The sequence below is a fragment of the Dreissena polymorpha genome, chromosome 10, assembly GCF_020536995.1.
Source record: "Dreissena polymorpha isolate Duluth1 chromosome 10, UMN_Dpol_1.0, whole genome shotgun sequence".
In the NCBI taxonomy this organism is placed as follows: domain Eukaryota; kingdom Metazoa; phylum Mollusca; class Bivalvia; order Myida; family Dreissenidae; genus Dreissena; species Dreissena polymorpha.
The window spans coordinates 64,977,593-64,991,779 of NC_068364.1; the positions used below are offsets into that span (position 1 = coordinate 64,977,593).

At 36.2% G+C, this 14,187-nt stretch overlaps 1 protein-coding gene across 1 annotated transcript; it reads left to right on the forward strand.

Moving 5' to 3' along the window:
• The first annotated feature begins 151 nt into the window (after positions 1-151).
• On the forward strand, positions 152-11,326 carry LOC127847539 (uncharacterized). The gene is made up of 4 exons (XM_052379543.1): positions 152-415; positions 2,338-2,465; positions 4,176-4,328; positions 7,225-11,326. The coding sequence occupies exons 1-4, from the start codon at positions 282-284 to the stop codon at positions 7,494-7,496; spliced, it is 687 nt and encodes a 228-aa protein (XP_052235503.1). The 5' UTR covers positions 152-281; the 3' UTR covers positions 7,497-11,326.
• Positions 11,327-14,187: the final 2,861 nt, after the last annotated feature.

The window sequence follows — 14,187 nt, forward strand, 5'->3', positions numbered from 1 at the left end:
CAACAATTCCAGAAGAGTTCATATTTGTAGTTGTTAGGTTTTTTCCTGGTTGCGTCCGTTATTTTCAATTTACCCTTGAATTAAGAATTAAAATTAAATTATGTATATATTTAATTTTAAATAATAACGATATTACTTTATTGACTGATAAAATCATAATTATATTTTATAATATCCTTCACATAGTGTTGTGTTTCACCTTACAAGTCCAATAAACTCGTCCAATTAAACATGACAGGTATTTCAATTTGAAGCGAATCATCAACATTACAGTTTTAATTATGGGTGATATGATTTGGGCAGTCGGTGGCTTCATCATTGGATTGCTGTCGATTATGATGATTGTCCTCGCCTTTGCTACTCCTTATTGGATACAACCAGAGCCAGGACATGTCATATCAACACAACTTCAGAAGTAACTACTTTTTTTTACATTACATGATATAATTATTTGAAATTATACGTCATGAATATGACATTTTCTGTTTAAAATACGATAATACCGCCTCGATAGCCTAGTTGTAGAGCGTCCGCATCGAGTGCGACATACCAAAGTCGAGAAAAAATGGTACTAGTGGCTCCCATGCTTGACACCCAGCTATAAATGGGCAGCACTGGGAAGATAAATAGAAGCTCGGTCAGCTGCTGGAGCGTGCGCGTCGCGACCGAGGCGAGAGTCGCCCGCAGAAGATTTTCTCACCTGTACATATTTCCTTATAGAGGGGAACTTCTGCGGGTGGCTCTGCTAATCCAGCAGAGTCCGTCACCCTCGAGCCGGACGTCTTCTACACTGCTGGGATTGCTGTCTTCTCCAAGATGCAGCGGACTTGTCACCCGCTGTTTATCGTCGAGAGTTCGTCGGCCCGGACCTGCCAGAGGTCCCGTCTGAAGAGGGCCGGGGACGGCGGGACAGCAAGACCACCAGTGTGGGGGACATACGGGACGGACCTGGGTCTTGCGCATCTGCGCGAGGGGGAAGCCCAAGAACATCGAGGGGGTGGCTTTAAAGAGGGACCCCGGGGCGGCGGTACCTAGTGCGCTCAACGCGCTGGGGAAACCGTCTCGGGGATGAAGACGACGGCTGATGACAACAAGTGGGCCATAAAGGCGGAGCTGTGTGCTGCAGCGGTGCTGCGTTCAGACATGAATTTGTCTTTTGAGATTGTCTTACTACCAGTGCACATTAAGGTCTCATTGGCCACCGTGCACTGGTCTATTTGGATCTAAATTATTTCTTTGGCGAATACCCGGGAAGCCGGGGTAAATTTGACCTACTTTGGCTCTAAATTAATCTTTCTCCCCTGAAAGGTCACAGGGGCAGGTCGGGCTACTATAACCTCGTGAAGAGGCCAGTAGGACCTGTAAATAAACTCTGAAATACACACGATAAATAGAAGCAGCCAGGTAAGTATTCATTAGTGGATACCATGTTTGTCGCACAATAGCTGTATAGCTAATGTTACTTGTTGATTATATGCGACGTTAAATAAAGCGTCTTTATCTTTATATTCGTTCACAAAGAAAATGAATACTTAAACTGTAATAACTGCAATTTTTAAACTATATGCTTGAGATTGTGAAGTCAAAAATTTTAAATGTATTAACTCCGTGTAGTATACTACAATGTACCCCGGGTACAGAAAATACGCTTAAAGGCATATTATATATAAGTATATTTTCGACACCAAGGATTCTTTGTAGTGTACTTTAGAGTAACACTAAGGGGTACTTTTAAGAAGTACCTGAGTGGTCTGGACCATGACCAATCATGGATGTCTCAATTGGTCGTTGTCAGCTCAGTACTACTTAAAAGTACCTCAGGTTCTCTTAAGAGGGTATGGACAATACGCTTAAAGGCAACTGCCTATACTATCGGCTACTTTTTAGTATATTTTCCCTATTTCGGGTACTTACTTATACTACAGTATACTTAAGAGCACCTGGGGTACTTTTAAGTAGAACCTTAGCCAATAATGACCAATTGAGCTACAGTAAACATGATCTGACAGTGACATTACATTTGTTGGTGTCAAACATTAGTTTGTAGCCTTTAGTAATAATTCAAGACTAAATACACTCATTTACATGTAGCAACACAAATTATCATTCACAACAATTATTTTGTTTTAATATAAGCAGTAAGGCTTATAATAGTATATGTCTAAGCTAAGGAACCATCTAGTCTAATAAATGATATTCAATTGGATTTAATTATTTTCATATATATAGTTATCTCAAATGTTAACATAATACTATTATCAAAGGCAGTTTAACAAACTATTTATATTTTTAACTTAATGTCTGCTTATTATTCCAATAACTATTGCTTTATTTCAGACTTGGACTGTGGGAAATCTGTTTCCAGGGATACAATGACATACGGGATGGACTAGGGAGAGTCTATAATGGCTGCTATTGGGTATTTGCCAGAGAATACGATGTCATCAGGAAATACCTTATACCCTGTAAGTGACAAAAAAATCAAACCAGTCATAGTGCAGGGGAGGGGGGGGGGGGCGTAGGTGTATGAGTATGAGTCCTACCTACCTCCCCCTGCAATTATATCATGTAATATACAGATGTCCGCTGTAACATAATGTACTCAATATTTAGTCATGGTTATTTTTGCATCGCTCGAGTCCTTCTCGTGAAGTGAAATGAATCATCAGCAAATATCCTCATTTATTACCCTGCACTGAAAGGCATAGAGATATAGAAATGGTGGGCGTCTATGTGCCCATCACTGAAAGGCATAGAGATATAGAAATGGTAGGCGTCCATGTGCCCGTGTATGTGCCTCAGTTTAACATTCTTCTGTGTGCAATTTCTCTTAGATTTTGTTCTGTGTGCAACTTCTCTTTGATTTTGCATTCTACTTTTTTTCAAAATTGTACAGAATTGTTTTGTAAAGAACATTACAGCATATATATAATTGTCATTAGTTGATGCTTTATTTATATTTTGATGAGAGATTGCCCTTTGTTTAAAATTACACAATCATGAAAGACTATGGGCATTGTGAAACTCCTCCTGTATTAATCATGCTATTTTTGTCAAACTTAAGCATTATACCAGTAATTATCTCCAAGTGCTACAGCACATATTGTAAAGCTCAAGTTTGTTAATCTAAAGATACTTTCTAAACATGGCCCCTGTAACTATATCAGCATGGTTTGCCACAGCCCAGGCCCTAGAGACCCTCAATCTTGTGATAGGACACTTTCTAAACATGGCCCCTGTAACTATTTCAGCATGGTTTGCCACAGCCCAGGCCCTAGAGACCCTCAATCTTGTGATAGGACACTTTCTAAACATGGCCCCTGTAACTATTTCAGCATGGTTTGGCACAGCCCAGGCCCTAGAGACCCTCAATCTTGTGATAGGACACTTTCTAAACATGGCCCCTGTAACTATTTCAGCATGGTTTGCCACTGTCCAGGCCCTATAGACCCTCAATCTTGTGATAGGACACTTTCTAAACATGGCCCCTGTAACTATTTCAGCATGGTTTGCCACAGCCCAGGCCCTAGAGACCCTCAATCTTGTGATAGGACACTTTCTAAACATGGCCCCTGTAACTATTTCAGCATGGTTTGCCACAGCCCAGGCCCTAGAGACCCTCAATCTTGTGATAGGACACTTTCTAAACATGGCCCCTGTAACTATTTCAGCATGGTTTGCCACAGCCCAGGCCCTAGAGACCCTCAATCTTGTGATAGGACACTTTCTAAACATGGCCCCTGTAACTATTTCAGCATGGTTTGCCACTGTCCAGGCCCTATAGACCCCCAATCTTGTGATAGGACACTTTCTAAACATGGCCCCTGTAACTATTTCAGCATGGTTTGCCACAGCCCAGGCCCTATAGACCCTCAATCTTGTGATAGGACACTTTCTAAACATGGCCCCTGTAACTATTTCAGCATGGTTTGCCACTGTCCAGGCCCTATAGACCCTCAATCTTGTGATAGGACACTTTCTTAACATGGCCCCTGTAACTATTTCAGCATGGTTTGCCACTGTCCAGGCCCTATAGACCCTCAATCTTGTGATAGGACACTTTCTTAACATGGCCCCTGTAACTATTTCAGCATGGTTTGCCACTGTCCAGGCCCTATAGACCCTCAATCTTGTGATAGGACACTTTCTAAACATGGCCCCTGTAACTATTTCAGCATGGTTTGCCACAGCCCAGGCCCTAGAGACCCTCAATCTCGTGCTAGGACTCCTGTGTGTGCTGTTTGGACTGCTGGTGCTCATCAGATGTCTGTCATCCTCTGCTCAGAAATACACGGTTCTGTCTCTCGCTGTAGGCTATCTCGTCATTGGTAAGAACATGGATAGAATACAGTTTGTTTTGTTTTTATCATTTACTGCTTAGAAACGTTCTTTGACACATTTGTAGTCACTTAACCCTTTACCACTTAGATATGTTTTTTTAACGTATTTGTAGTCCCTAACAAAGTTACATTTTATTAAAGACCTTTCTTACTAGATCCAAGTTTTAAAGGTTTCAGTTCCAACCCTTAGATACTGATGAGCCGCAAACAGTATGAAACCTGAACAGACTGTGAGTTACTCGCAGGCTGTTTCTGGTTTTATGGTGTTTTCACATAGTCATTTGCACCTGGCTTCTGAGTGGGAAAGGGTTAACAAATCTAATTAAATTTTAGACCATTCTTACTAGATTAACGTTTTAAAGTTGTTATTTCTCACTCTAAGATATTGAAGAGCAGCATGAAACCTGAACAGACTGTGAGGTACCCACATGCTGTTCTAGTTTGATGCTGGTTGCCTTTAGCCATCAGGGGTGGCGAAATCTCAAAAAACTATTCTTGTCCACGGACAACCATTTAGGAAATTTAACTTGTCTGTTGCTGAACTACACTTGTCCATAAATGTTTACGGTATATAAATCATAAACGCATTTATTGATTAATGTAAAATAATGTGGAATATATCAAAATGAGTATGATTTGCTTGTTTTGTTTATAATTGTATTTCAATGGTACATTCATTATAGCAGTATATTATAAACAATATAAAGACTTTCTCAAACTTTTAATCTTTCAAAGCTAGTGTTATTAAAACATGTGTTGAACATAAGTACATCGTAATCTTAACAAAATAAACTAGTCCAATATGTGGACCTCATCAGACTGAGGCTCCGCTACTGGTTGCAATTTGATTATCATCAAGTTAGTCAAAAAACTTGAAAAGTTCTGGTGCATTTACTTAGATAATATTTTTTATCATAATCTTTCTTAGTTTTTTGGGAGGTGGACTGCTCAAAGCTTCGGGTTTCTGCTCCGTTGTTGAAGATTTAAAAAAAAAAAGTTCCATCTTTACCATTAAAGTCGTCTTAAATAAAAAGGTAGACCGTGTTTTGATTATCTTAGTTTGATACTTTTTATTTCCGCCTGATTGTAAAAATAAAGAAACCAGTCTGTACACTGTCTAACAGTCAGGCCGAATGCCGAATGATGAAAATGCGGCATGCTCCCGGTCTCTTATAGAATAAGGGAGATCACTGCACAGGAGAGTATTTTAGCTTGATTGCTCCGCAAATAGCACTGACAATGTAATCGCGTGTCAACATACCATTGTAAAACTTAATTACTGCTTTAATACAGTGTATTTTTTTGTATACCTGGACCCGACTTTTAAAAAACTTGTTGACAACTTAATTGAAAAAAATCAGTTACCCAGACAAGCAAATTTACGACTCGGGCAACTTGGACATTTGATTACGCCACCCCTGGCCATTTGAACTTTGATTCTGAGCGGCAAATGGTTAAATGTTGAATGTTGTAAATGTTGTTTATTTGTACTTAGGTGGACTTTTATTATTTTTTATGAAAAAAAAAATGTTTGTGTCTTTGGTTGATATGGCCAAATTTTCAGAGGGTATATAGATTTGCATCTGTCCATTCAATTATTTGTTAATGCTAAACTCAAAAAGTATTGCCAAATATGCCTACCAGATGTCCTAAAAAATAAAACAAACAATATAGTGTTAAGAAACAAAATGGAGGGGTGTTTGGACTTACCACATTTGGATATCCTCTAACAATACTGCTTTAACAATGTTAACAATGGGAGAGCACGCTACTACATGTAGTTATTAAATGTGTCTTGTTCTGATAAAACTGGGCATAATAAATGTGCGTAAAGTGTCGTCCCAGATTAGCCTGTGCAGTCCACACAGGCTTATCAGGGACGACACTTTCCACCTAAACTTGATTTTCGGTAAGGAGGGACTTCCTTGAAACTAAAAATACCACAAAAGCGAAAAGTGTCGTCCCTGATTAGCCTGTGCGGACTGCACAGGCTAATCTGGGACGACACTTTACGTACATGAATTAAGCCCAATTTTCTTAGAACAAGACACAAATAATCTGCACCAAATAAAAATGACTTGTTGGTCCATTATCATGATGAAATTTAACATGAGGTGTGGTTAAATAGTTTCATGATACTGGTAACTAATGACAACATATTCTTATCCGAAGATATTTGCTGTTTCAAGGAAATCAAATGTGAATCAAACCGCTGTAGATGGAGAATGCTTAAGTGAAAAATCTTGAGCTAAAATGCAGGATGGCAAATGGGGGATGAACCAGGGTCTTCTACGTGAAAACGTAGACACTTTTGACTGAGTCACTAAAAAGCTAGCCCAACAGAATGGGTTTGGAAGTGATCTTATTTCACAACACTCTACCCCCTCTAATTGTTTTAATGACCCGACACACCTGCTACAGCTTGCCTTGCATGTGCATAGCACCGCAACTCTTACACAGACTCAGATCCATTTTCACAGTTATTTGTGAAGTACCTGGTAGCTATTAACGTGAGAAATCCTGAGCTCGCAATGGTGGATTGAACCAGGGTGTCCCAATCCATAACCAGACACTCTAACCGCTAAAGAGCCTTGCTATTGGAGGTGACCTTATTTTAACCCTTTCAGTGCTGAAATTGAATTTTGAAGATCTTTGCAAACAGTTTGGATCCAGATGATACGCCACAAAACGTGGCGTCTCATCACGATCCAAAATGTATGCTATTCTGGTAGTATTCTTTGAAACAAATCGAAGAAAATGCTCATTTTAGAAATTCAGCAGACGACATTTTAGCAGACGACAAATTTCCCAGCATGCAAAGGGTTAATAAAATGCTGTGCAGTCTGCAAAAGGTTATCTAAGACAACACTTGTTTCGTTTCTAGGTGTGTTGTCAGCGATCCTGTGCACATTTTTCGGAATAAATGCGGGCACGGACAGATCCTGGTTGAAACAGCCCCAGTTTCGACACCTAGCGTGGTCGTTCTACGTGGCAGTCATTGGAGGAATTATTGCTTTTTTTGCTTCCATGTGCTACGTGGTTTACTACATGAAAATACGAAAAGGGGGTGAAACGTCCACAGCATATCGCGCATATGAAATGAGAAATTACAGACAGAATCATCGAGCAGCGAGTAGTAATAGATTTTATAAATAAATTACCTGGTAGAGCTTGTTGTAACAATTAGCACCATATACTGTATTGTGAAAATAATGTTGTTGGAGCTATATGAGACATGGCTTTTTTCACCTTCTTTGGGATGGCATTTGCCATCATTTTTGGGGAAAAGAAGGCTGGTAGTTTGTAAATGATATGAGGGGGTAGCGGGAATTTATAGAGTGGAATGAAAAACCAAGGGAAACAATGCATGATTGTAAAAACATATTCAGAGGGAATGACATCTTGTACCAAGCCTTACTGTGAAGGAAAAAAGGCCTTGTCCGTGGTCTTGGACCAAAAAATTGTGACATACTCATACAGGCACTCGCACATTATCATATCTTTGTATATATTGCATATTTTATATATGTCATGTTTATCTGCTTTGATATTTTTTTTCTATATTGATACTCATTGATCTTTCTAATGACAACAACAAACAAAACTCATGTAGAAGTACATGTAATCACAGGCTAATCAGGGACGACACTTTCCACTTTTATTGTATTCATCCTTTAAAGATAGTCTCTTTTTAGCAATCCAGTTTAGGATGAAAGTGTCATCCCTGATAAGCCTGTGCAAACAGCACAGGCTAATTTGGGACAACACTTTAGGCACATGCATTAAACCCCCTTTTCACAGAGCACGGCTCAAATATAGTTGTTATTTGAGTCTTAAAAGTATTTGTCAGGTCCTGGTAAAATTTCAATTGTTTTTCAACAGCCAGTAAACACCTCTTAGTTATACTGATGCGTGGATAATTACACATTCTTAGACACATTATTTATTGGCAGACATTCAACAATTATAAAACATTTCTTCTAAACTGGACATGTTCACAGATTTAAGAATTGACCCTGTTTTAAAAGTTGTCACGTAAAATTAATCAAAAGTTAAATCTGGTATTTAGTGAAGCTATTTCAAGAAACAGCATTGTGTGACCTACTGTGTACTTGGAAAGCTTTGAAGGAATTGTCTGATTTCTGTTTCAAACTGTTTATTCAGAATATTAATCTATTTTGGACATGTCGATGCAAATAAGCAGTTTTTCATAGTTTTGCATTTAGTTGAAAACGATTACATGCAAACCTCTTTATTTGTTAATACATGTACATTATATATACACATTATTTAGTAGTTACATTTGAATTGTGAAAAAATGGTTGTGCAGACTTTTATAAGTTTCAGTATGTGAGTCCTTTCTCTCATAAATATTGTTTATTTCTAAGGGTTTTTTTTTGGGGGGGGGGGTTGCTCCATCACCATTTTCATTCTTTTTTATACTTTATCCAAACAGAATACCGGTATTTTTATAATATAGAATTATCTATTATAAACATACCAATATCTAATAATATATTAATGTGAATGAGAACAATTTTGTTGAGTGATTGAAAATCACTGTTTTTAAATGTGCTTTATGATTTTGTGTTAAAATGTTAACTCTTTTAAATCTTAGTGTTGAATGTGGTTTTCAAAGGTTAAGTCCCTATATGTTTCATAAATGTTTCATACTTTTTGAGAACAGTAAAGTTTTTATGCTTCCCCAAAATTTATTTTTGGGGGAGCATATTGTCGCCACTTCGTCTGTCCATGTGTGCGTCTGTCTGTCCGTGCGTCCCTGCACAATTTTTGTCCGGGCTATTTCTCAGCAACTTATGACCGGAATTCAATGAAACTTTATGGGAAGCTTCACTACCAAGAGGAGATGTGCATATTATCAGCGGGTTCTGGTCGGATGATTTTTCACAGAGTTATGGCCCTTTGAAATTTTATATTAAAAAATTCTTGTCCCCCCAACTACTGTGCCCTCAAGACGTTTCCTTTTATCTGAATATATAGTGCAATTTTGTGATAAAAAAACACTTTGGGAAGCATCACCCGTCTCCTACGGTTTCTTGTTTTTATTGTTTTTTAATACTGTTTGCTATTTTATACCATAAAAATATGAGTGAATATCATTTCAAGGGTCTAAACCAGACAAACCCTAATAGATGGAAACTGAAAACACAGTCTATTTTGGAGAATATTTGTACCATTTCCTACATTTTGAATGAGTACCTGTTATGATTTAAAAATACTTATTCTTTGGAATGCAACAATTAAAAAACTTTCACACTCACTCTTTATTTATCCGAAGAGCTATATAGTTAATAAATAATACACACACATCAGCTTAACATACTGGCTGGGTTTAAATTAAGTATGACACTCACAATAATGTACTTTTTAGCTCGGCTGTTTTCAGAGAAAACCCAAGGTATTGTCATAGTCAGCTCGTCATCCGGCGTCTGCCATCTGCGTCGTGCTAAAACCTTAACATAGGCTCTAAATTCAAAGTGCTTACACATACAACTTTGAAACTTCATATGTAGATGCACCTTGATGAGTTATACACGCTACACCCATTTTTGGGTCACTAGATCAAAGGTCAAGGTCACTTCTGACAAGCTTTCATTCATTCAAAACTGCACCCAAGGGCCGAGCATTGGTACACACTTTGCAGTACTCTTGTTATAATATATTTATGTCCTTAACTTCAGCTGTGTTTAAGTGAGATTAAATCAAATTCAAAATTCACAAACATCGCTAGAAAAGTTGCTTGTTTTATCAAATTATTTGCTCAACAAACTTAATCATATACATAATATAAGTGTGGTAGTTAATAATAAATGAAAAAACAACAACAATTTGTTTACATTGTAGATTTATTCTTCTTTGTTCAGACAATATTTAACTTTATAGCCTCTAGGTTCATGACACTTGCTGACTTGGCAAATTAATATTGATGTTAGCAGTAAAACTACAAATATTAGTAATGTGAAATATTATAATAAAGTCAAACAAATAATGTTTTCTAAATTTATTGTTTCTTCCTACACAGTATACCGATATTGCTTATGATTGAATTATTTGCTATCTTTTGCATTTTTAAAGTTAAGTTACATATAAACTGTTAAAATAAGCAGATTTGTATTTCTTGCGATTTTTTAATAGGAGAGATTCTCCTATCACCTTATGGAATTTCTGAAACATACATGTAATGTCAAGAATTGTTGGACTGTTTAGTCCGTGGTGCTTTATATCTTTTTCCCAGTGTATGTGTATCATTATTTAACTCTTTCAGTGCTGGAAGCGAATTTTTAAGGCCTTTGCAAACAGTTTGGATCCAGATGAGATGCCGCAGAACGTGGCGTCTCATCAGGATCCGAACTGTTTGCTATTCTGATAGTATTCTTGGGAAAAAAAATCAAAAAAATACGAAGATAAGAAAATCAGCAGAGGACATTTCAGCAGACAACAAATTTCCCAGCATGCAAAGGGTTAAGGGTCAAATGTTCACCACAACTTGCAACTGTTTCTCTTTTGTATTGCATTTGACTTGTATATATCTTTGTTAGACAAGCATTGTATTTTGTGTCCGGTGTGTCGTAGTTTTCTTTTGTGTTTCTTTCCAGGGATCATATGTTATATGTTGTCATCTGATTCTTATACATTAACATGTCGTCATTCTGTGCTTGCTTTTATTTGTAAAAATTATGTCAATATCATTTGTGATTGCTTTTTTTCAACACAACCAGAGACGTAGATGTTATCTACGTCTCTGACACAACATATCAAATAATAATATTATAATGTCCAGTATATTTTTATTTTATTTAATGAGTTAATAACTACAACATTACATGTATCAGGTTTGCACATTCTTTGCAGGGGTTTATCACTGTTTATGAGCACTATTAAATTATCTTTTGTAAATGTCTCATTTACTATTAGTGACTTTGTCTCAAAACAACTGATTGACAATAAACCATTTTAAATGTGAATATTTTGATATTACTCTTCAGTGAATACGGGTAGATCGCTTACAGGATAAGTGCAGTGCAAATAAAAAATCAACAACATTACTCTGCACTTTAATATAATGGAGTTCTTGCCCTTTGTTAATGTTGCATTCTAGCGTGGCCACTGCTTCATGTTTTGTGGTCTCTAACTTTAGAACAAATTATTATAACCATTGATATCTTAAATTGAGCGTTTAAATAGAGATTAAATAGACGTCAGTTAGGGTCATCGTAAATGATAACGTAATGCAATAGAAACGGTTTCCATTCAATTACTGGCAGGATCAAATAGGTTATCGTAATAAAAAGTCGTATAAAGATACCTTGTTTTAAATTTATATTAAGACTTTTTTAGGGATTGTACAGGGACGGAGGCGGGGTCACTGTCAGTGTGTGTTTTTTTCTCAATTACTCGAAAACAATTCGAGGTATTGTACTGAAACTGAATATGAGGAAAGGGGGAGGGGGGGGGGCTAGGACAACGAAAGAATGCACTCGGCCTATCGATCTAAAGTTAGAGAGCGGATTCCACATTTGACCCACCCGCCCGGAAAATGCCACACACATTCCCCATCTAAAACTGAAATTTTGTCCACCCCACTTTGAAAGTTTCACACGTGCTATCATTACGGTTCGTACGTTGTCACTCCTGAGACAAAGGTCCAGTCATACTCGGTATGTATCGGTGCATTTGTAATTATGCCCCCGTATCGAATGATCGGGGGTATATTGTTTTTGGCCTGTCTGTCATTGTATGTGTGTGTGTGTCCCAAAACTTTAACCGAAACTTTAACCTTGGTCATAACTTTTGCAATATTGAAGATAGCAACTTGATATTTGGCATGCATGTGTATCTCAAGGAGCTGCACATTTTGAGTGGCGAAAGGCCAAGGTCATCCTTCAAGGTCAAATATATGGCTTCAAAGCGGCGCAATAGAGGGCATTGTGTTTCTGACAAACACATCTCTTGTTTTATTTAAAGTATGAAGCTATTGAAAGTGTAAACCGATGCATATTAAACTATTTAAAAAAATGTGTGTAGTAGATTTGTATCGAGTGCATCCGGAAATTTCCCATACGACTATCGCTTTCAGAAGACTGGACGCTCAATCCCAACCCACAAAGTCGTCTGTCCCATAACACCTGTTACTAAAAGATCCAGGGTCGTCACGCATAATTCCATGCTAGCCTATGGAACGCCTTCACTGTCTTATTATACTAATACTTGTGATATTACGTCAATCTGACTGTGCATGAATGCCTGTAACCATTATACATATGCATAATCACAATATATAAATACATTATTCAAATATATACTTATAAAGCATAAATATATAAAGATATAATTTTCTTATATATAGATAAAATGTAAAAATATACAGATACGAATGTATTATATACAGATAATATTCCATTATATAAAGGCATTACTTCATTATATGAAGGCAAAAGATCTTTATATGAATGCCTGAAACCATTATGTATATGCATAATAACAATATGCAAATACATATTTTGAATATATACATATAAAGCATTAATATATAAAGATATAATTTTCTTATAAATAGATATATAATCTTCCATTATATAAAGGCATAACTTCTTTATATGAAGGCAAAAGATCTTTATATGAATGCCTGTAACCATTATATATATTCATAATCACAATATATAAATACATAATTTCAATATATACAGGTAAAGTATTAATATATAAAGATATAATTCTCTTATATATAGATATATAATCTTCCATTATATAAAGGCATTACTTCTTTATATGAAGGCAAAAGATCTTTATATGAACATAAGTTAGTATTATGCTACCACATATTACTCCGTTAACAAACACATTCAACACGAAATTTCATGATAGTTGTTTTGTCATTTACACCTAAGCAATTAAAGTCGTACAGTGACATAAGTGATGGTGTCCGGTGTTATCTTCTCTTGTCTGAAGCGCCGTATCACTCCTTCAACCACTCCAATTCGCTCAAGTATCAAATCCATATCCATTGTTGTGAAAAAAATGCAAAAAAATAATTTCTCCCGTGTGTAATAAAAGCTTCGTATATTTTTAATGTTATCTTTAAATCATTTAGATTATATATATTGCTTACGAAATTCTGTATTAATGTAATTTATTTCGATGTTCATAAGCATCTTAACTTTGTATGGATTTATGTTATAACGTAATTATCTTAATAAAGCAACTATTTATGATCATACAAAACATTAAAATCTTTCTGTACTATAAATTTATCTTTACGTGTTGAAATAACATATTTACATAAATTAATTTAAGATTTTTAACGTATTTTTCAAATTTTATCTGAATATAAAGACGATATGGGTTTATATAATTAAGATTTATGTTTATATAAAGGTATTTTGCCTTTATATAAACAAGTTATGCCTATATATAATGAGAAAATATTCGTTATCATTATTACATAACGATTTATGTTCATATAAAGATATTTTGCCTTCATATAAAGCAGTAATGCCTTTATACAATTGAAGATTATCTGTGTATAATACATTCGTATCTGTATATTTTTACATTTTATCTATATATAAGAAATTATGTCTTTATACATTAATGCTTTATCTGTATATATTCAAATTATGTATTTATATATTGTGATTATGCAAATATAGATTGACGTAATATCACAAGTTTTAGTATTATAAGACAGTGAAGGCGTTCCATACTAGCCAGTCTTCTGGGGTGATGGCCATATCGGGAATTTTCGGCGCCCTTGATGACAACTACACACACGTGTTAGCTGTTGTCTGGTGATATTGCGATATACAGGAGAAGACCTTGAGGAGCA